Below are 23572 nucleotides of genomic sequence, written 5' to 3'. Positions count from 1 at the left end.
GAGGGTAGTCATGACTCATTTAGTTCCCCCCTGAGGGGAGGACAAAAACCATTTAAAACAGATTCGTCAGGATAGATAACTGTACAACATGAACTGAAGCTTGGACTCTTCTTTAGAGAGCAGGCTCCAAAGTAGCCTTGGACTTGACCCTAGATTATTTTACACAGATTTTCTCCTTTTTTAGTGGACTTTTGTTCTTGTTAACTTTTATTCTTGTGCTGAGCAGTGGACCATGAACATATCTACTGGGGAGGTTGATGTTATTGGTTCTGTACATGATTTGTCTGGGTTCCCTGCTTCCCCTTCTGCTTCACTCCCTTCTCTGTTTTATATCTACGATTTGATTTCCATTGTTTATGTAGACTTCATTGAGTTAAAGGACACCTCAAAACTTGGTCTTTTTACTTATTTGAGAGTCTTTTCTCCATTGTTATGACCCGCTATGTGTTGCCACTTGCCACTGCGTAAGACAGGTTACTAAGAAAATTACTCATCTACTCACTGGTGGCCACAGTCTGTTGTGTCTCCTTCCTATTAGCCAGGAAGCCCTGTTACAGCTGCTCTGTATCATATTGCTAGAGGACTGTAGTTCTGACCCAGCAGGTCTAGCCCAGAACCGAGAACCTCTTGCTGTGTCTTATATCATCTCACTTCTTTTCAAGGTCCTGAATCTAGGAAAGGATATGACACAAGTCTAGTAGTGATCATATATAAACATAGTAATCCATCTTTTAGGTGGCAGCTGCCACCATTGTACTCATACATACTCCATCTGTCATCATTTTGAATGTTACCTCGGATTTAAACCACAAAGGAAGATACCCTGTTGAGTTTGAACAGTTGGTGAAGTATAGTACATAATAGACTACTTAAATGACTTGGGATCCATGGCACTGAGCAGATGTAAAGAGCTGTAAGTAAAGAGAGAAGACATGCATATAGAAAAGATGTGCATATTCAATGGTATTGAATGTGGTTCAATACTGGCCCCTTCCATTAGATTCTTGGAAGCTTTGTTGTGAGTTAGAAAGCACCAGAGAAGCTTCACATCCTTAAGGGCCCTAAAGTTTAACGCATACTAGCTTAGTACATTTAGAAGAGACTAGATTTGACCTAAATCTTTTTACCAGGCTTCACTTTGGTTCACCCTGTAAGTGGTAACAGCCAAGTAATGGCAGCCGCTTCTTTTATAGAGAGGCGGGAGGACCTTCGAGGAGGATTTATGCTTTGCTTTTTGGATGATGGAGCAGGAATGGATCCGAGTAAGTGGTTATATGATGATTGTTTCTTTTGTGGAGCATAACAATTTACTATTAAAGTTGCTTTTTTGTGACCTCATGTTGTGGCTAGAAGATCCACCTGGGGACTGAAAAGCCTGTTGCAACATCTCAGGCTTAATTACACTGTGTGTTTGCCTGGTCTTGTCCTAACATGGGAAGTGTTCGGATAACATGAATGTCAACCTGAAATCACTTAGATTACCTTTCTCTTGACAATGTATTTATCAGCTTGTGCAACATCTTGGAGCCATAACTACTGAGGCTTCTTCCCCTGAGACTGTTTCCCATGTTCTGGTAACAACACAGGACACTGTGGTGGTATTGATGGGCCAAGCAAGGATTATCTTCTTATGCCTCATGACTGAATTTCCTTGGAGAGAGGTTTTGCTGGCATATAGCCATGCTTGTATTTAAGCTGACTCATATTGCTAACTTTGAGAGGTCTGAGAAAATAATTCTAACTTTTTATTTTCTCTTGTCTACCATTTGAGGTGATGCTGCTAGTGTGATCCAGTTTGGGAAGTCAGCCAAAAGAACTCCTGAGTCCACTCAAATTGGGCAATATGGCAATGGATTAAAATCGTACGTATATTGGAAGCCTGGCATAGGGCGGGGTATAAAATCATATGGTACATTCTTGCTGTTCTTTCTTTTGTCCCTCTAGGACTAAATCTGAAGCAATAAGAGAATCAGAAAGCAGTGGTGATTGGGGGTACTTAACCAACTGTCTAGCTGAATTTGCTCAGTATACTGATTTGAATATCTAAAACATTCTCTAGAGCTCTCTCTTTCCTCTTATTGAATATTGTTTATATCCCATGGTTGAGGTTGTGGGTGGTTGTCTTTTGGGGCTGGGGCATATCTGAGATGGTAAGGGAGTCATTTCACAGTGTTATCAGTATGCTTGTGCTAGGCACTGGGGATCCAGAGTGAATACAAGAAACACAGGCTTTCCCTCCTGGAGTAAACTGTCTTATGTGGACATCTTGCAAGGCCATATAGCAGGAGATCCATCTAATACCTTGGACCTTTGTTTCCAATATTTTAGTGCTTGAAGTGTGTTGTTCTGGTTTGGAGTAAAGCCCTGAGAAAAGGGATTTCTATTTCTGAAATACTTACTTCCAGCTGCACATACCTTTCGGTGGAATAATATTTAGTGGAATGATAGTTTGTGCAAATGGAATTATGAGTCATGTTCCAGTCATGCTGTGGAAACGTGTTGTTTTATTTGAGAAAAGGTTCTGGTTTGATCTGTCAACAGCCTTGATTGGGCCTCAAGTGTATTGTGCTTTGGGTGTGGAGAAGAGAGTGCTTCCAAAGAGTTCAGGGGCTTGGTTCCTGGGCTTTGATTTCCTCTCAGGAAAGAAACCAAATGTTAATAATAAGCACTTAACCATGGACTAGGAGGTAGTGTGCTAAACTTCATATGGATGATATCATTTTAGCCCATGATGATGGGTGGGTTTTATTAACATTCTCAAATGAAAAAACTTGAGATGTATAGGAGTGAATTGTCTTGCCTAAGAGTGTACAGGTGTTTCTGTGAGAGTGAAGATATGAACCAGGTCTTTCTGATTAGAAAATGGAAGTGACTGTCCATTTCACTTTGGTCAGCAAAGATTCAGATCTTAATCCAGCCATTTAGTTACTAAAGTTGTAACTTCTTGTAAATGATCATACTTAGCAAATAGTTAAGGATCAAATGCTGTTACTGCTTTGAGAGTTCCTAGTTTATGGTCAGTCACAGTGGGAACTTTCCCCAGAGGATTCTGAAAAAGTAATCTAAGACCTATGAAACTGAGGTCTCAATAGTCCCATCACTTTTGCAGACTCAGCTTTAACTTTCTGATGTTTCTTAAACTAGAAAATGAGGTTCTAACTTCTGATATTCTCCCTCAGGAGCCAGTAAAACATGCCTCAGAAAGTGCTTAGAATACTGAGAAGGAACTTGTACAGAGTTAGAATTCCGTTATCAACATGTTTAAGAGGTTTTTGTAAAGGTCTCATTGAATTGGAGCCATCTAGTGTTCAAAGTTCAGAAGTTAGATGAGGTGATTTATGGTGAGCGTGGGATTGAACAAGGAAGTTGATGTTTTAGGTTTTCTACTAGTCAGACCCTATAATCAAGATCAAAAACAGAAACAAACAAAAAAAAGAGGTGTGAAGTTTTGCCAAATTTGAGTGAGGGCAGTGCTGTCCACAAGCTGTAGGGAAGAAAGGAATATACTGAGATTTAAGGAAAATGAGTCTTGTCATCAGGAAAGAGAATTGACAGCCCTGGGGGTATGTATGGAGTATCTTGGGAGTTTTCACAAGTGCTTAGGAAATGGAATGTGACATTCGTTTGTATGCCTGATATGGCAGGCTTGATTGTATACAGAGATTAATGAGGCTCCTTACCATTGTCCTTTCCCTGGGGTTGTTGTAAGGACTAATGAGATAATAGCTATAAAACTCAGAAGCTGCTCAGAAAAAGATGAAACTAAATAGCCTCATTGTTGAGTAGATAGTCCTTCTATTGCTGCTTCATACTTCTGCCCTGCCCTGTGCTGCCCGGAAAAGCCTGTCTCTACCTGTTCTGTAGAAGGATTAACATGGCCCAACCGGAAGGAAGCCCTTGATTCCATTAGACTTTTGCCAGATGAGTTTTGTTTTCCATTGATTCTGGGGATTGAATCCAGGCTCTTGCACATGCTAGGCAAAAGTTCCACCACTCTGCTCTATGCCAAGCTTCAAACCTTGTTGAAGACAAACTCAAGGTTGTAGAGTAAGCTCAAATAGCAAAGCAGTTCTGAGACAGAGAATGGTTAGAGTTACTGGACAAGGATGTAGGCAGGCCTTGATCTTCAAAGATCAAATTAGCATTTGTATTTGCTAAGTGGTACAGTCATACTGGTTTTTGAAAGACTTGTGAGACTCGTCTTTTGACACTTCTCTTGACAGTGTTGCCATTTGATGAGTGGACAGAAAGGGATTTTTGTGTTAGTGAAGGAAGGGCAGGACAGGAAGAGGGTGTGGCCACAAAAGATAATGATGAGTTCAAAGTGTCAGCTGCAGGAGTGAAATTTGATAACATCACAGAGGACCTCATGAACCTAGAACTCAAGCATGTTCATTTGTTAGGGTTGTGGCAATAAGCTGGGGAGGGAAGCTAACCCAGGGCTTGTGGTCTGAATGAATATATTCTAGAGGGATTGTGAGTAACCCAGAACCCTTGTATGGAAGGAAAGTTTGCTCAAGGAGGTTATAGGTTATAGACTAAGGAATTAGAGACCCTTAAGAAGGCAAAGCAAGGAGTTCTGGCTGAGTGGGAGGGAACAGGGCTGTTGGGACTAGGGTATTGGCAGTCTGGAGAAGAGGTCTCTGATCAGATTCAGTTATGCCTGGAAGGTGTGTGTTCCCTTTCAGGTGAGCCTTGAGACCTTGGGAATAATTTGTTCTCTGTTTCCCTTTCAGGGGCTCAATGCGGATTGGGAAGGATTTTATCCTCTTCACTAAGAAGGAGGATACCATGACCTGCCTCTTCCTGTCTCGCACCTTTCATGAGGAAGAAGGCATTGATGAAGTAGGTTTTATCCTTGTGGCCTGAGTTGCTACTTGACATTTCTTGGTGGTTCTGGGCTCCTTGGAGCTGTAGAATTGGAGCAGGTGCCTGCTATTACAGGATGAGATGGGTGAATCCATTGGTTGAAAGGTGGTAAAGGCAGATAATACGTTATGTGAGAGGAAGTATAAAATCTCAAGGTACTTCAGACAGTGGCTGTTCTGTTTCTGAGAATGAGACTATGACGTGGTAAGAAATAAGAGTTAGATTTGAAGTTTTTCCATAGCTGCAGGATACTCCATTTCTTTGGAGGGCGTCTCCGTGGAGAACTGTTACCAAAGCAGATATTTTGCGCTTCCCTAACTGATTAGAAATTGTAGCTGTGGTAATAATAAAACATCAGTGTCTTTCCCCTATGATGATTATTTTATGGAGTATGTTGTGAATGCATTATTGTTTTGAGGAAGTGTGTTGATCTAACTTATATGAGGTCTGAGTAATAAAGGCTTGAGAGGGACCTGTATAGAAAGGAATTAATAGCTGTCACTTAAGTAGATAGTCCAGTTGAGAATTTCAGTTTGCTCTTCTCTGCTAATTAGCAGTGATTGAATTTGTACTAGTCCTGTCGAGATCTGAGCATAAATTTGTGGCAAACTAGTTGATGTTAAAATGGAAACCTTTTCCTACCATTTTTAGTTCAATCAGTGGATTTTATTTATTTATTTATTTATTTGTCACCTACTAGATGAGGTTTGTCACCTTATTCTTCGTATTTGGAGAGAGATACAGTGAGGCTGTAAAGAGCAAACCTGTTAGAGAAGATAGACAGCCTGGGCTGTGGTTCTCAGAAATGTCACCTGGTCAGAGGAGTCTTGGAGTGAGTCAGTAAAAACATCCTTAAACCTCTGAGGTTGGTGCTGGGGAGAGATAGTCTTGGAAGAATAAGGCCAGGTTGAGCCCTTGGGACCTTATTTGAGTGAATGGGATTTTAATAAAGCAGTTCCTAGTATCAAATTCTTTTTAGAAAGTCCATGTGGTTACTTCGCAGTGATTGGATTAGAAAGATTTTGGGTGGTCCAGTCAAGAGGTCCGTCTATGGTAGCAAGCTGGGAGCTAAGAGAAATGAAGCTACCTATTTAGAGTGTGAGACTCTGATACAATGTTTAATGATTATTGAAGGGGGAAAATGAAGGGATTAGAGAGACTTGCAAGCTATGGTGTGGTGGTTGGAGCTAGTAGGCCATCTGTGGCTAGGGAAGAATGGAAGAGGGGGAATATGGAGGGAGGACAGTGGACAGTGTAAGTTAGTTTGGGACATGCAACATGAAGTCTGTCTGGAGTTTGGGGGCAATATTAGCTGTAGGTTTCCTTCCTGTCTTTCTGTTGTTGTTGTGTTGTCTTCTTCCTCCCTCCTCCTCCCCCTTCTTTTTCCCCCTACATCCCCAGTCCTAGGCTCTAGAATTGTTAGTAGCAGATAACATCACTTAAAAAAGAAAATGGAGCAAGAAAAGGACTTGAGACTTAGGCCAACATGACAAGGTGTAGGTCAGTAGAAGGCCTAGGAGGAAAACTGGGAGGTTGGTGACATAAAAGCTGAAGGAGAAATGCTAAGTGGGAGCGATAGTCAAAGTTAGTGCCTACAGTTCAGAGTGGTGCTGTCCTCACCTGGGAAGGGACAGAGACAAGTTCACAGAATGAGAATGTAACTTGATTCCCTTGGTGGAAAGGCTGGATTGAGATTTTTCCCTTACTTGGTGCTAGAAGGTCACTGTTTTGGATTGTACTCTAGTGCAAACTCTGCCAAGATTTCAAAATAAGATCATTTTCAGTCCAGGAGGAATGTGTCCAAACCAGCCCCGTGGTTGAATGATTTCAGCATGAAGCTTTTCAGAAACTAGCAGTGTTAGAACTTCTAAGGAGTTCTCATCCAGGCCTGTGTTAAGATACTGAATTTCTGCTTTGTCTTATGTGTGGGCCATTTGGCTTGAGCCCATGAGGTGCTTCATTTGGTTTTCTGCACAGAGAGAATCCCTTTAGTCAACTCCCTGACTACTGGCTTTGAGCAAGGGATGAAGACATGATGAAGCCACTAAGGAAGATTTTTGAAGAAAAGGGATTGTTTTCGAATTAGACATAAAATCAAATTTCATATATTTTGAGGAATTGTTATAATAAAATACACATCCACAATTATAAACCAAAGTTGGAAGTCCCTTATGAACACCTGACCAATGTCATTGTCGTTAGTGTACCCCTGGGAGAAATCACCACCTGGTAACTTTTAGGATGATCACTTCCTTTTTGTGGGCTGGGGGTGTTGTCTGCCATTGGTGTTTGTGTATTAGTTTGGTTTAGTACCTGTACACATGGACTGAAAATAGAGGAATTCACTTGTATCTCTTTCTGATGATACTGTGTTTGTGAGATCCATTCATGTTTGTGGCTATGCCTTTACTCACTTGTATTGCCATAGACTATTTCAGTTTAGTCACTCTGTAGTGGATATTTGGGTTATTCCTATATGTGTATGCTGGTATGTACATGCAAAATTTCCTTTGAATGTATTTACTCAGAAGTAGAATTGCTGAGTTATAGATTATAGCTTGTATCTCTAGATTCACTAGATAATTGCAAATATATTTTTTCCCTAGTGGTATTAATGAAATGGCCAAAGATATCCCAGACAGGCACACAGACGTTGGAGGCACAAACTAGCATAGTGGCAGGAGTTTGGGGAAGGACCAGAAGCTACAAACCTGATGCCAGACTATACAACTGAAGGGAAAAGAAAGCTGCATGTTTGGAGAAAGGTGGCTCTGGAGCCCCAGTCACAGTGCATGTCTGTGCTAACCCTAAACACAGGTGATTGTCCCATTGCCTACTTGGAATGCTCGAACACGGGAACCTATCACAGACAATGTGGAGAAGTTTGCCATTGAGACAGAGCTTGTCTACAAGTATTCTCCCTTCCACACTGAGGAGCAAGTGATGAACCAGTTCATGAAGATTCCTGGGAACAGTGGTGAGTAGGCTTTGGCCCTGCAGCCCAGAGAATCTGGGACTTCTAAAGCCTCTGGTAATGTGGAGGGTGAGCCAGGGTTGGCTGGCAGAGAGAAAGGATTTTTGTTCTCCAGGAACACTGGTGATCATCTTTAATCTCAAGCTCATGGATAACGGAGAGCCGGAACTAGACATAATCTCAAATCCAAAAGATATCCAGATGGCAGAAACCTCCCCAGAGGGCACGTGAGTATGGCTGGGAAGGGTGGCTGGACCTGGAACTGGCCTTTATTTCCTTAGATGACTTCAGGAAAGATGGAAGAGACCTTTTCCTGCCTTTCTCTTGGTAGCAATATTGATAGAGCTGAAAGTCTGAGATTTCCTGCCTGCTTAATAGCAGGACAGCAATTCCTCAGCCAAGCTAAAGCAAAGATTAGTGATTTCCTGTTCTAACTCTTTGATTGACAGAAGAAACTGAGGCCTGGGTCTAGGGGTGGTGAAATTGTACTGGGCAACGGCCAGGTGAGATGTCTGTGGGACACCTGTGCTAGGGACATGACAGGGCAGGATGGAGTACCTGTAAGGAGGGACCATTCTGGTCAAAATGGCATGAGAAGCCAGGATGTGAAAGAAATGAAAGGTGGGGAACTGCAGAGAGAAAGTCCATATGTGTAGCTCTGGACTTACTGTGGTGTGAATGGCAGGATGTCTCAGTTCCTGCTTTCTCCAGGAAGCCAGAGCGACGCTCCTTCCGAGCCTATGCTGCTGTACTCTATATTGATCCCCGGATGAGGATCTTCATCCATGGACACAAGGTGCAGACCAAGAGACTCTCCTGCTGTCTATATAAGCCCAGGTAAGGGCCTAGCTACCATGATCTGGACTGGGAAATGGAGCCTGGCCACATTGTTAGGGTGGTGCAATGTGAAGCCTCTAACACTGTTGACTGTACCTGTTTACCAGAGAGACACTTCTTTTGAAAGGACAGAAGTGACTGACAGGCTGTTGGGTTGGTTGACCAGGCCAGTGCCTTCTGAGTTGCAGAGAGAGGCACAGGGAGTTGTCTTGTCTCAAGTTTAGGAGCCTATAGACCCTTTACAGGAAAGGAAAAGCCATGGCTTATTACTGAGATTTGTTCCTGCTATGAGAGTAGATGACGATTCCTGGGAACAGTGGTGAGTAGGCTTTGGCCCTGCAGCCCAGAGAATCTGGGAGCTCTAGAGCCTCTGGTAATGTGGAGGGTGAGCCAGGGTTGGCTGGCAGGAGAAAGGATTTCTGTTCCCAGGAACACTGGATTTCATCTTTAATCTCTTTAACTTGCTGAACACCAAAGACAAATTGAGTAAGGAATTGAGATTAGATTTGTTACATCACAAGGAGCCAGGGTAACACCACATGGGAGGAGGCAGGGTGCTTCCTGAGCTGCTCAAGTTGGCTACCTGCCCCACTGCTGCTTGGCCTTCAGGTTGTTTTTTCCACTCTTCAGGATGTACAAGTATACATCAAGTCGTTTCAAGACTCGGGCAGAACAGGAAGTGAAGAAAGCAGAGCATGTAGCACGGATTGGTAATGCTACTCCCTGTGTTAGGAGGAGGGATGGAGTTGGGGGCACTGCTTATATCCAAAGCCTGGGGATAAGGCTGTTCTCCTACCTTAATCCACTTCCTCTCCAAGTCTCCCCATATCTAACCTTCATAGTACTTTTCTCCAGACTTGACTCTCTCCTCCCACCGTTTCTAGGACTTTATAAAGGGCAGGAGTAGCATTAAACACACCTGTAGAGTCTTATTTTAACAAACATCAATTCTTTGGCTTGACCAGTTGAATATCTTATATCTCATACTGCTTGTCCTGAAGCAGAAATCACAAGCTTTCTCTCCTAGAATAACCATAGTTTTCTTGGCTGTTTGATGAGGGTGATTGTCTAAAGCATTCTTCAGGCTCTAACTCATGCTGATGGTTGAATTCCCATTGACTCTCATAATTCATTTGTAAGCTTGAAAAGCATGTCAGAGAATAAGTAATGTTTTCCTTGAGGTTATAATTTTTATTTGAGATAGATTTATTCTCAGTCCCATGTGGCCTCAAACTGGTTGACCCTCCTGGCTTAGCCTGCCAAGTACTGGAATTATAGGCATGTACCATCTTGACCATGACAGTTTTGAATGTCAGGTTTTGTTGTTGTTGTTGTTTGGTTGTTTTCTGAAGCAGTTCTTTAGTCCAAGCCCAGAGGATGCCCATGTGGCCATTGTGCTTCTTAGGTAGCCTTTTCCTTGTGAACATATACTCCTTGTGCAACAGGGACTGCTCTGTGGATCAAGGAAGGATGACGGAGTTCTGAACCTTTGATTTCTTCTCTGTTTTAGCTGAAGAGAAGGCCCGGGAGGCAGAGAGCAAAGCTCGGACTTTAGAAGTACGCATGGGTGGAGACCTGACACGGGACTCCAGGGTAAGTCCTTAGACTCAACCTCTCTATGGCATATGTGGTACTGGAATCCAGTATTCTGAGCTTGAAGTGTCTGTCTCCTGTAAGGTCACTTTTCTGTAGAAAGAAATAATCTTCAGATATGTTTTAGCATCTAGATAACATCAGTGTAAAAACATATTACTTCATTTAGCAGAGAGCACCTCCTCCATTCACCTGATGGTGGTACATTTGCAGGTGATGTTGCGGCAGGTCCAGAATACAGCTATCACCCTTCGTAGAGAAGCTGATGTCAAGAAAAGGATCAAGGATGCCAAGCAGCGGTGAGTACTTGGGCAGCCCTTTGGTCTTAAGATTATGTAGCATTTGCACAGACAGGTCGCCATTTGGCACCAAGTTTACTTAGAGAAAGCAATCTCTGCTGTTTTTGAAGATGCAGTCAAGTGCTTCTACTGACCTGTGGAAGGCAGGCCGGTTGACACTTGAAACACTAAACTCACTTCCTTCACACTGTTGTACTTTTCTTATTCTTTTCTGTTAAGGTTGCAAAGAATGCCCATTGTATAAAACTTGAAAAAATATAAAAATATAAAAATATAAAATATTAAAGTAAAAAGAATGTTATTCTTCTGAAAATATGTATTTTAATTTTTTCTGTGCTCATAATTCATTCTTCCTACTGGTTACACATGTAGAATGATACTATAGATTAGGTTTTGTGCTGTTTTATTTGATTGTACTGTTTGCGGTCTCAATCATCATCCTAGTAGCTGTGTATGGAGCTTCTCAGGCTCTGGGGCATGACTTCCTAGCTAGACTCCAGGTGGTTTTCTCACCACAGACAGAAGTTTCAGCTTACTTCACTCTAACCTATCCCAAGATTTTCTTGACATGTCATGAGTATCTTCTTCTGTATTTTTGTTAAGTTTTTGCCTTTAAAACTATTATATAATCCAGGTGTAGTGGTGCATGCCTTTAATCCCAGTACTTGGGAGGCAGAGACAGATGAATCTCTGTGTTGGAGGCTATCCTAGGCTACAGATTGAGTTCCAGGATTCTATCCTGAAAACCAAGCCAGACTGAACTATTATTGTTATATAATTGGGATTTTGAGGAATGTATGACTATAATGTTATATTTATTCTACCATGTAACTCTGCAGAGATTTGCAGCAGTTTCATAGTAACTCATTCATATTTAAATCCACCCCTGTTTTGCTACATTAAATTCTGTATATACACAGAGGGTCATGGAACAGTGCAGATCCTTATCAAGTCTAATATCACATATCAAATGGAGATATAAAACTTTAACATGTCTCAAATTATGCTTAACATACCATTAGCACCATGATGTTTTTCTGCTAATGAGTTAATATGCTTGATTTTTTTTTTCTCTCCTTGATTAGAGCACTCAAAGAACCCAAAGAACTGAATTTTGTTTTTGGGGTCAATATTGAACACCGGGACTTAGATGGCATGTTTATCTATAACTGTAGCCGTCTGATCAAGATGTATGAGAAAGTGGGCCCACAGCTAGAAGGGGGCATGTGAGTATTCTAGGAGAGTTTTCCAGCCCTGGTGAATGGCAGAAGATTTTGGCGACAGAGCTGTGACCTCTTTGTCTTTGCAGGGCATGCGGTGGGGTTGTTGGGGTTGTTGATGTGCCCTACTTGGTTCTGGAGCCTACGCATAACAAGCAGGACTTTGCTGATGCTAAGGAGTACCGGCATCTGTTGCGAGCAATGGGGGAGCACTTAGCACAGTACTGGAAGGACATCGCCATTGGTAATGTAGCCAAGCCACCAGGCCTCAGCCTATCTTTTATGAGTCTTAAGGTGCTTATGTGGCTTGTGAGGGTGAATTTAGTTAGGAAGAGGACGTTACATTGTTACATGCTGCAGATGTTTCCATGGTAATATGTGAGCATTTGTCTTCTATCTAGCCCAGCGTGGGATCATCAAGTTTTGGGATGAGTTTGGCTACCTTTCTGCCAACTGGAACCAACCTCCGTCCAGTGAACTGCGTTTCAAACGCCGGAGGGCTATGGAAATTCCAACCACTATCCAGTGTGGTGAGTTGAGTGGCAGGAACTCTCTCTAGACTCCTGTCATGATATTCTTGTCTTTAGTCTCAAGCTGGCCTTCTGACTTGAGTAACATTCATGAACTTAGGTTCCACGAGGAACAGGATCTGTTTGGCAGTGGCTATGTGAGCAATCTTGAGGCCCGCTAGTTCCTCCTGTTTCTCTTAGTGAGGTGGACAATTACCACACCTTGGAGACACTTCATATCACATTTGGGCCAGGTTCAGTAGGTTTGGTACCATGTAGGGTTTAGAATGAATAACTGACTGAGCCCAGAGGAAGGAAGAAGTAATAGCATCAAGATCCTGTGATTTTTTTAATCCTTGCTGCAATCTGTCCATAAGATGAACCACTGTTTTATAATAATAGATAAAGAGGTCAAAATTCAAGGACATCTTTGCCTTGAGCCTAGCTGTGAGGAGCCAGGATTCCAGTAATTGTTGATAATATGGCTGACCAGTTGAGAGGGGTATTTTTCTCTTGCAGATTTGTGTCTGAAATGGAGGACTCTCCCCTTCCAGCTGAGTTCAGTAGAAAAAGATTACCCTGATACTTGGGTTTGCTCCATGAACCCTGATCCTGAGCAGGACCGGTGAGCCTTTCTTTAACAAGGATTGTGGGTATTCTTCCCTCCCTGTGGTAGTTTTCTTTCTGTTGCTGTGATAGACATCAGGACCAAAAGCAATTTGACTACTCTTCCAAGCATAGTCTATCATTTAACACTATGTACTAGGTCAGTAACTCAGGCTCATGCTTAGCCAGCTTTCTTACACATCCTGACCACCTGCCTAGGGATATTATTATCTATCCACAGTGGACTGGACCCTTCCATATCAATTAACAAGGCAATCCTCTAGAGACATGACATGCCTACAGACCAATCTGGTCTAGGCAATTCCTCAATCCAGGCTTTTGTCAAGTCTATAATTAAAGCTAACTTGGACATTTACCATACCTGCCACTGTTCCTTCCACTCTTGGGGTATTCTTTGAGGTCATTGTTTTCATAGCCTCACATCTCTGGCTGCTGCACATGGTATATTTCCAAGAAGGAAGAGTAAATGTGTCCTGTAACACATACCATTTTTATGCATTGAAAGCTCTGTGGCAGTTGCAGGACAGCAAATCTCTGCCTTCTTGGAGCCTTGTTTTGCTACCAGTCTCTTCTTTTCACAGCTGTGAAGCTTCTGAACAGAAGCAAAAGGTTCCCTTGGGGACATTAAAAAAGGACCCAAAGACACAGGAAGAAAAGCAGAAGCAGCTGACCGAGAAAATTCGCCAGCAGCAGGAAAAGCTAGAAGCTCTTCAGGTATGTGGTCATGGGCAAGTGGGCACAGCCAGTCTGTGTCAGCAGTCTGTCTAGGACAAGAGTCTTCACTGGCTTTCCTGTCCCTTCCATTCCCCGTGTGTTCCCACCAAGTTTTTTCAACCCTGAATTCTTAGTCCAGACAATTTCAGTACACCCTGTTAATTATTTAGATAACAAACCATTTTGTTTATATATTCAAAGTTTATATATTCAGTGTATTTAGAATGTATAAGCATTCCAAAAAATAAATATACTAGTGTAAAAGAAATCACCATTAACTCAATAGTTTTATAACTTTTCCTCTCTCCTGTCCTCCTCATCACCCCCTCTGTCTCCACCTCCCCACCCCCCACAAGAACAGGAATTAACCTAGAGCTTTGTATGTTAGGCAGGCACTACCACTGAGTTATATCTCTAACCCTTTTCTTGCTTTTTCTTGTATTTTTTTTTCTTGATACAGTGGCTCACTGAGATCAACTTAAGTCCATAGAACTTAAGTTTCTCTGGGGTAGCTAGGATCACCAGAAGTAGCTCTTTTCAATTTTGCATAAATACCTACACATAAAAATCTCTGTACTTTTTAATAGTCATAGGGAAGCATTTGTATTTAATATATATGTTATTTTTAGTACATAATAATTTCTTTATAATTTACAAAATTGGAAAAGAATTCACAAAATATTAAGGCTTTAAAAGGATCTTTCTCAGCCGGGTGTGGTGGCGCACTGGTTTAATCCCATTACTCGGGAGGCAGGCAGATCTTTGAGGACATCTAGGGCTGCACAGAAAAACCTTGTCTTGGGAAAACAGAAAAGAACCAAGCAAACAAGAAAAATCTTAAAAAATTGCCTTGCAGAAGATGTATTATTTTGTATCATTTTGCATTTTTTATCAGTGTTTAGAAAAGTAAGCAAAGGTTAATTTTAATATTTGTTTATTTTTGGTTTTTTAAGACAGGGTTTCTCTGTGTAATAGCCTTGGCTATCTAGGAACTTTGTAGACGAGGCTGGCCTTTAACTCACAGAGATTCACCTGCCTCTGCCTCCTAAATGCTGGGATTAAAGGGGCGTACCACTATCTTGCTAATTTTTATTTTTAAGGTTGATCAAATTTTCATGTGTACTTAAATGTTTCCAGTGTTTCATGATTTCATGTCTTTTTACTGATTTATTTTTATTATTTTAAAATCATGTGTGTGTGCTCATGTGTACATGCATGAGGAATTTGAGTTCAGGTACTTGTGTATTCCAGAAGAGAGCATCACATCCTTGTTGCAAGTGATGGGACCTGAACTCTGGTGCCCTACAAGACTAATCTACACTCTTAGCCAATGAGCCATCTCTACAGCCTCCAACTTCATATTTGTTACAAAAGCAATTTTCTTTCTTCTCTGTACAGTGCACTATACTTACAAACTGGAAATGTCATAAGCGTGTTGATCCCACCCAGTTTCCTGACCTCATGACAACTTTTCTTTACCAGTCCTTTCCCACTTTTTTGGTTTCTTTTTTAGAAAATTTAAAGACTTCCCCAGTCTCTCAGTTGTTGAATCAATCACATAGGTACCCTTTGTGTGTGTGTGTATTGTCTTTCTAGTGATAATAAAAAGCTTTCAGAAATAGAACTGATCACTGTCCCAGGCACACAGTGAGGATCCAAAAAGGTATTGTCTCATTATACCAAGATACACAATTTGATTGTTATATTTGTTTTTGCAGAAAACCACGCCCATCCGGTCACAAGCTGACCTAAAGAAATTGCCTTTAGAAGTGACTACAAGACCTTCTACTGAAGTAAAGCCCAGGGACATGAGGGAGGTGGGGCTCTTCTGGTGTCAAAGCTCAGGTCAATGTTCTCACTGTCTGTGGGCCTTTTTTAGGAACCTGTACGGAGACCTCAGCGTCCTCGGTCCCCTCCTTTACCTGCAGTGATCAAGAATGCTCCTAGTAGACCCCCTTCTATTCAAACTCCCAAACCAACTACCCACCTCCGAAAGATGAGTGTTATCAGCCCTCCAAAACCACCCACTACAGCAGCCCGAGGAGAAACTAGTACTTCCAGGCTACTCCAGTCAGTTGAAGCCCCTCGAAAGCCTGCAAACCCTCCTATCAAGACTGTACCCCGACCCACCCCTCCTGTGCAGACTCCCTCACCATCTCTAATCCCCAATTCCAAGAACCACCGAGAGGTCCCTGCTCAAAAAGCCATCAAAACTCCAGTGGTCAAGAAGCCGGAGCCACCTGTTAAACAGTCCATGGTGAGATGCTTTCCCTCTGTGTTCCAGCTCATTAGCAGTGCTGTAGGAAAAAAAAGGTTACACTGGGGGAATCCAGCGTCACTGAATCTTAAAGCTTTTCTGATGCCCCTGAAGAAAAGGAGTCTACATAGCTGAAGAGACTTGCTCAGAACTAACACAGGAAGTTTTTTACCCAGGGAGTTTTTTTCACTCAGCACACCCTACCTTGGTATGCTACAAACTTGAGTTGGCTTCTCATGGTGTGGGCATAGTTTGTTAACTTGATGACAGATGGCTTTGGTAGGTAATGATAGTAGTCATTGTGTGTCAAGGAGGTCTCAGCTGACAAGCAGAGAATAAACTGAGAGGCTTCTCCTGTGATAGTTGTGGTTGGACCAGGGGCTTGTGTTTGTGTGTACTAAGTAATTCCAAGTGGGGATTGACATAGCTCTTCTGAGTAGTTCTTTAGACTACATAACATCTTCACGCATTTTGGGAGGTAAGCACAATCAATTTATGGTCCTACTCTTATGCACTAGGCACCCTCAGTCCGGAAGCGGAGTCTTGCAGTCTCAGACGAGGAAGAGGCTGAAGAAGAAGCTGAAAAGAGGAAAGAGAGATGCAAGCGGGGCAAACTTGCTGTGAAGGAGGAAAAGAAGGAAGTGAATGAGGTGTGTAGTCATATGAAGTTCACAGGGATTGCCTCCCTGGGGCCTGTGCCAGCTCCCACCCTGGGGCCTGTGCCAGCTCCCACTGTGTTAATGACTTGAGGTTTTGAGTCTACTTGAACCTCACAAAGACTCTTTTTACCCAGATGATTAGAAATATGTGCCAGGTACAACCTGAGACTCCTCCGAATGACAGGCCGCTATACACTTATGTACATCTAGATGCCCACAATCACCTCAAATGTGTGGCTTGCCTGCTGTTTTGTTTATTAAGTTGGCAGAAGTGTAGATACTTGGGACAGCGTAAGACACGAATGTTATAGCTGATGACTATGGGTAGCCAGTTACATAAAAGTCTACTTTTTAGGGGCCATTGAAGAAGCCTCTAATAGATTGTTCTCCTTGCAGCTCTCCGACAGTGCTGGGGAAGATGACCCAGCTGAACTCAAGAAGGCTCAGAAAGGCAAGTTTGGGGAGATCCCTGTCAGGCTATGGTGGAGATGGAAATAGAACCTTCACTGTCAGCAGCTTCCTCCTGAAAGTTAGCAGCTTCCTGGGCTTAGGCTCTATTCCATAGTTGGTTCTGGGGTTTTTGGTTTCATTTGTGGTCCTGAGATTTTTTGAGCAGATATTTATAGTCCAGTTTGGCCTTGGACTTGCAATCCTCTGGATCAGTGTCCAGGTGCTGGGGTTCAAGGCATGAGCCACCATGCCTGGCTTATTTTTTTGTTTGTTTTATGGTTTTGCTCATTTTAATACTAATTCTTTGGTGTTTTCCCTTGGCAAGTCATCCTGTGCCTTGGCTCCATGACAGACGGAAGAATCAGCATTGCTAATCCTAGGTGTATACCTAGGGATCCACCTGTGGACTACCTTTTACAAATACAGCCCTGGCTGAGTGGGAGCACTGAAACAGTTCTCTGATCCTCACTTGTGTCTGCATTCTCAGATAAAGGACTGCATGTAGAGGTCCGTGTGAACCGGGAGTGGTACACAGGCCGTGTCACAGCTGTGGAGATGGGCAAGAATGTGGTTCGATGGAAAGTGAAGTTTGACTATGTACCCACAGACACAACACCAAGAGACCGCTGGTAATGCCCTCTTCTGGGAGATCAGAATAGCAGAAGTCAGCTAGGGCAAAGAGAGGAGCTACCCCTGTGTCCCCTCCTGGTAGCCTGTGAGGACAGACATGATAAGCTCTGTGTCCCTGTAGGGTGGAGAAAGGCAGTGAAGATGTACGACTGATGAAGCCACCTTCCCCAGAGCATCAGAGCCCTGACACGCAGCAAGAAGGTGGAGAGGAGGAGGAGGCTATGGTGGCCCAGCAGGCTGTGGCCTTGCCAGAACCTTCCACCTCTGATGGTCTTCCCATTGAGCCTGACACCACTGCCACCAGTACCAGCCATGAGACTATTGACCTCCTGGTCCAGATTCTTCGGTGTGTGTTTCTTTATCCTTTTCCTTGGGGCTGACAATAATTCTTTACTCTTTCCATTTTATTCTGAGTTCTAGTCCCTCTCTTCCTACTTAGGAATTGCTTGCGGTATTTCTTGCCTCCAAGTTTCCCCATCTCTAAGAAGGAGCTGAGTGTTATGAATTCAGAAGAACTAATATCTTTTCCTCTGGTGAGTCTGGCCTAACTTTTGCTTTTTACACCTAGTTGCCTGCACATGCTTATTATCATCATCTCATCAGCTTCCCTTCTCACCGAGAGAAGATCTGAGTAGATAAGACTGATGTGCAGAAAAGAAAGACAGCTTCACCCCTTGAGACTCCTTTACAGATTTAGGACAAATGCACCTTCTGCTCACACTCCCCCCTCGTTTTTTTCTCAAACCTGCCCTAGGTAACATCAATGGTATTAGACTTACTATACCTAAAACGTGAGACTTGGAGAGAGGTAATGAAAGACTAGTGCCATGTAGAGATGAGCATGAGGGCCCTGGTAGCTCAGTGGACTTCCTGCTTCCACCATCTTAAAGACTTGCTGGAGGTGGAGTTGTTGCTTCTAGGTCTCTGGCCATGAGGCTGAGAGAAATGTTGCTGAGAGGCAGTGCCCAGAGAGTCTTGGCAGCTTGGCTAGAGAAGGAAAACCTTTACCTAAAAACCTAACCAATCAAACAAAACTCAACTAGGGCTTCAAGTGCAGGGGACTCTGAAGTGGGGCAGGGGGCTTTTGTGAGCAGTGATAGGGTGAAAGGGTTAGAAGTAATGGTGTGTCTTGAGCATCAGTCTAAGCCTCATTTTTATAAAGGAAACAGAGCTGCAGGAATTGTTGATATGAACTATGCTGAGGGCTAGATAGCAAATGATGGGTTTGTAGGTTGTATAGTGTCTAATAACTACACAGCTCTGTAATTATAGCATGAAAGTAGCCAGAGGCAGTCAAACAAGGAATAGCTTTACATACAGCAATGTGCAATAAGCTGATTGTCTGCTGCCCTTGCCTTTAGAGGGACACGAGACCCACCACATTCTTGTCACAGAGTAAGCCCAGCCCAAGCTTTGGCTTTTACCCTTGTTTAGACCAGGTTCTCCCGAGGCTCTAGGAGAACAGACATCTTCTTGCAGTTTGATTTGTTACCTTTGGCATCAAATTATGAAATTCAAAGCAAAAGCCAGGGCACAGCAGAACCTCAGCAGTAGGCACTGTCACTCAGCCCAAAACAGTCTGTTTTGGGACTGTTTAAGTCTAAAAATAATATCTAGCTTGTTTTTGCAAAAGTGCTTGCAAGTACTAGGGCACAATTTTGTCTTCTAGTTGCAATTGCTAAAACCAATGTTCCAATTATGTTAATTTTTGTCCTTATTGGTGTGTAAATAGTGTTCACAATTAAAAGTTTAATATAATTGCCTTCAAGATATTCATTTGAATTTGACTTAAAATTTATTTTGTGCAACCAAGGTATTTTTTTATGTAGACGGTTAAATTTCTCTTGCTATCATGGTGTGAGATGGTAGTCTAGACACAAACATAGCAGTCAGAAGCCCCTCAATGCAGCAGCTTATGCAACCTCCATAGAAGCAGATGAATACTTGTACAGTTTAGACTAGAGTGGGCAGCAGGGCCTGTGGTTGACCTGCCCATGAAGATGACTCCTTTTATCAGTACAGGCAGACCGTACAGGGATACTACGTAGATTGTTTTAACTACTTCATAGGTAAAGGCTCTGTTGCTGTACAACTATTTACTATATAAATCTGGGGATATTTGCTGTTGGTAGGTGCTTGGTAGCTCTTTGGTCCTAACACTCTTAGATACGGCAGTCCTGTTTTGGAGTTAGAAAGGTGTGCTTGAACTATAATGATCCCATAGTCTTTTTTTTTTTTTTCCCCATGTGTAAAGGTAAGACTTCTACTTTATTAAGCACTTGGATGAGTGCATGTGTCTTCATCCTCATGGTATCCCTAAAGGACTGCCACTAAGGTCTCTTTACCCTGGTTTTAGAAGGCTGTTTCCCCTTGTAGTGAAATAAAACCAAGCGTCCTGTGAACTCATTGCCCGCTGCGCCCCCACCCCCCCACCCCTCTGTTTCCTTCCACAGAAAGAATACTTCAAGCAGTATGAGGTGGGGCTCCAGAATCTGTGCCATTCCTACCAAAGCCGTGCTGATTCACGGGCAAAAGCCTCAGAGGAGAGCTTACGCACATCAGAGAAAAAGCTTCGTGAGACAGAGGAAAAGTTACAGAAGTTGAGGACCAACATTGTAGCTCTCCTGCAAAAAGTGCAGGAGGTGAGCCTGAAGCCCTCTCGGGAGCTAGACCAACTGGTCTCAGGGGTGGGACTGAACTCCTCACAAGACTCAACTACTCACAGGAATCTTTGTTTCCAACCCTGGCTGCTCAGAGTCCTGACCAGAGGGCTTGAAGCTAGAGCTGCCTGGGCCTTGTCTCAACCAGACCCCACCCCCACCCCCAGGCAGTATAGTTTTTGAGAATTCTTTAAGGCATAAGCAGAATTCTTATCTAAATGATACCCCAGATGTGCTTGAGTAGAAGTGGGACATTGTCCTTAGGATTGTGGCATAATTTTTTTCTACACAGTAGACACGGAGAACCTGATTGATCTCTGGGGACAGGCTGGTGAAGGAGCTGGAGCTATTAATGGGGTAGTACTATGAAATAAATAATGAGGGACAGAATCCTGGGGAAGCCACCTGACTAGGGTTCTCAGGGTAGAGATACTTGCATTAAGACTGGGAGCTCACTGAGCTGTAGTAGGCAACCGTGGCCCAGAGGAGAAGTACGAGCCAGGTAAAGTATGTGGTTTGAGCCCAAGAGTAGAAAGTCACAAGGGATGTGGCATAGTCTAAGTTTTTATATAAGACACTGATTAGTTTGAAGGTGTGCAGGTTAGAACCAGGAAACCTGATAAGAAAGTTCCCATACTTTTTTGGGAATACAGATTTAACTGAGATTTTGAAGTAGGGCAAGAGCAAGAAACAAGCTGACAGCGAGGAGAAGATAACAGGATTCTGGCTCAGCCCTATTCTCCACCCTGTCTTGCTGCCCCATCTGACTCCCACCCCACTTTGTTCCAGGACATAGACATCAACACAGATGATGAGCTGGATGCCTACATTGAGGACCTCATCACCAAAGGGGACTGAGGAGCTGGGAGTAAGATCAACTCCTTCGCACACTGCCCCTCAACACAGCAGCTTCTGGGGTGGGGATTTTCATTTGTGAGTTGGTGGACTTAATCTTGGTTTGAGTCATGTGAGACATTTGTGCTTTGGGAAGGAGATTCTTTGACTCTTCTTCCCTAAGTTTACATAAATATTTATTTTTTAAAAGAGAAGATGTTAATGCCTGCTGTGAGACCGAACTTTTTTTGTGTGACTCTTGAAAGGGCACAGAGTCTGAGCCATTCAGCTCCTGGCACCTCAAGATAGGATGAAGAAAGTACCATCCTGAAGTTGGAGAGGCTCCAAGGGCATCAACAATGAGATATGAAAGATATACGGCCCCAGGGACTCAGCTCTGCAAGGCCCTCAAGGGGTGATCAAAACAGGCCCAGTATCACAAAGACTTTCTCTGTAACAGATCTCCTGGTATCCAGTCAGGGCTGTGAAGGTCTGTAGGCTACCTGAGCAGCTGTCAGTCATCTTGGATGTGGCAGTATCCAGACAGCTTGGAGATGTTTCTTAATGCTCAAATTTCCCAATGCACCACCTACTTTGTTACTGGAGGAGCCATTTCCTGAGTCAACCACACTATCCAAGCTCAAGCATAGACAGCACTGACGGGTCAGATCCCTGGGCTGGATAGCACTCTGAATGTTGAACTCCAAAGATTCTCAGGGTGTGCAGGCGTGAAAGAGCTCTCTGGAGGAGAAGGCTTCCTCAGTGGTGCTAGTTCCTGGAGAGCCTTTGCTGCTGCTTTTCTACTATGTACTCTCTGGGCTCCAGAGAGCCCTGCACCTCCCATGCTCTGGAAGTGAGGAGGAGGGACCATGTGCTTCAGACAACTACTCAGAGCCACAAAGGCAAGAGCTTCATCTGATGGCTGTTGGAAGAATTCTGGTTCCAGTCCCAACTCTTCACACTCCTGTTCAAGACTGATTTTGTACTCTTGATCCAAACCACCTTGGGATTTATATCCATCAAGGCAAGGCTGCTACCTTGTGTCCCGTGGTCTCTGCAGAAGATGGGGAAGTGGTGGTGAGGGAATTGTGCACATATGGCTAGAAGTGCCTACTTGAGTTCTGCCATCAGGTTGTTTAGGGGAAATAGCATTCAGAAATTCTTCTCTCGAACATTCTCCAATAGATGGGTTTTCTGAGTTGGTGCACTTACCCCCACCACTGACCCCCATCCAACTTTCTGTCGACCCTATCCAGGCAGGGTGTGGTCCATTTTTGTCCGTAAACCCACTGTTTAAAAGGAAATTGGCCCTGCATTTTTATTGGCAGGTAATACTCATTTTGATTTTTTTTTTTTTACTTACACATGTAATCAAAATGTGTTACTATAAATTTCTACTGGTGAGACTCCTGCGTTCAGTACATTCTTATGTGAAACACAAGACCTTTCTCTTCATTCTTTTATGTCTCCACTGTTTGTTTTTGGCCTCACTTCCTTAATACCCACTGACACAGAAAAACTGCATTTCCTAGATGTTTTAGCTTTAACTTTTCTGGATGTGCTAAATCCAGCCTTAGCTTTTTTGGGTGTTGGGTCTTCCCTGGGAACATCATGGAAGAGCTGACTGGAACTTCTTGATAATAAGGCATCCACTGGCTCTAAAGGAGAAGGGTGGGGTTTAAGATGCTAAGTACCAGTGGACATGGTAAGAATTCAAATACTACAAAAGGCTGAACATGAAAAATAAGGCTCTCTTCTACCTGATTCCTAAGTTCTCCCTGGAGAGCAGAGTATTCACCTTGGGCGTCCAGCTACACATCTGCCCTGTGGGTTTCCTTACATTGACTGAGAGCATCTTGTTGTGTAAGAATGGCCAGTATGGGTCGACTTTGTTCTGAACCATCCCAGGGCATTTCATTGTCTTGGATGTGTTGTCATGAAACTATATAAATATTTAACAATTCTAACATCTGTGAAGAAAGCTGTGGTATGTGTGTACCTTTATCCATTACATTTGTATAGAGGGTAAGTTCCAGAAAGGACTATCAGATACATTCTCATTCTGCTCCAGCAACTCATTAACTGTAGGTATCTCCAATCCTAACTTTTCACTATTAGTAAAAGGGATTTTTCATATAGCTGAACATTTTCATTGGCTTGCCTAGGTTTATGGTTTTGTTGGTACAGGGGCGTATTCAGGTCCAAATCTAGAACTCTAGGGATCTTTTTGTAGATCATGAGTTTGCAAAATCCTCAGGAAAATAAGTAGGATTTAGGAGTTCTAACTCCATTAAGGAGTAAAATGCTGTCTACCACCAGATAAAGATAAGGATTAGTACAGGCTGCTTTCTACTTTTCATCTATATGAAAGACACTGCTTTTATCTTACAGGTTCATGTTTCCCAAGACTGCATGATGTTCAGATACAGTGGCTGCACCT

At 43.0% G+C, this 23572-nt stretch overlaps 1 protein-coding gene across 2 annotated transcripts in view; it reads left to right on the top strand.

Moving 5' to 3' along the window:
• Nucleotides 1-23103, top strand: part of Morc2 (MORC family CW-type zinc finger 2) — a 39141-nt gene extending 16038 nt beyond the window's left edge. Inside the window, exons 4-26 of one of the 2 annotated variants that reach the window (XM_034508648.2) lie at nt 1194-1262; nt 1772-1862; nt 4737-4845; nt 7687-7846; nt 7959-8070; nt 8555-8680; nt 9311-9390; nt 10191-10273; nt 10487-10572; nt 11658-11798; nt 11882-12036; nt 12194-12322; nt 12821-12926; nt 13510-13642; nt 15361-15435; nt 15522-15899; nt 16418-16549; nt 16955-17009; nt 17496-17637; nt 17760-17984; nt 18078-18171; nt 20092-20280; nt 21088-23103. In XM_034508648.2, coding sequence (XP_034364539.1) covers nt 1194-1262; nt 1772-1862; nt 4737-4845; nt 7687-7846; nt 7959-8070; nt 8555-8680; nt 9311-9390; nt 10191-10273; nt 10487-10572; nt 11658-11798; nt 11882-12036; nt 12194-12322; nt 12821-12926; nt 13510-13642; nt 15361-15435; nt 15522-15899; nt 16418-16549; nt 16955-17009; nt 17496-17637; nt 17760-17984; nt 18078-18171; nt 20092-20280; nt 21088-21156 — 2939 coding nt within the window. In that variant the 3' untranslated portion in view covers nt 21157-23103. The remainder of the gene's footprint in view (nt 1-1193; nt 1263-1771; nt 1863-4736; nt 4846-7686; nt 7847-7958; nt 8071-8554; nt 8681-9310; nt 9391-10190; nt 10274-10486; nt 10573-11657; nt 11799-11881; nt 12037-12193; nt 12323-12820; nt 12927-13509; nt 13643-15360; nt 15436-15521; nt 15900-16417; nt 16550-16954; nt 17010-17495; nt 17638-17759; nt 17985-18077; nt 18172-20091; nt 20281-21087) is intronic. The other variant, XM_076938229.1, reaches the window with a different exon arrangement.
• The last annotated feature ends 469 nt before the right edge of the window (nt 23104-23572 follow it).

The sequence above is a fragment of the Arvicanthis niloticus genome, chromosome 7 (assembly GCF_011762505.2).
Source record: "Arvicanthis niloticus isolate mArvNil1 chromosome 7, mArvNil1.pat.X, whole genome shotgun sequence".
NCBI classification, from domain to species: domain Eukaryota; kingdom Metazoa; phylum Chordata; class Mammalia; order Rodentia; family Muridae; genus Arvicanthis; species Arvicanthis niloticus.
Note: the sequence above shows the minus strand (reverse complement) of the source record. Positions and strands in the feature narration are given on the sequence as shown.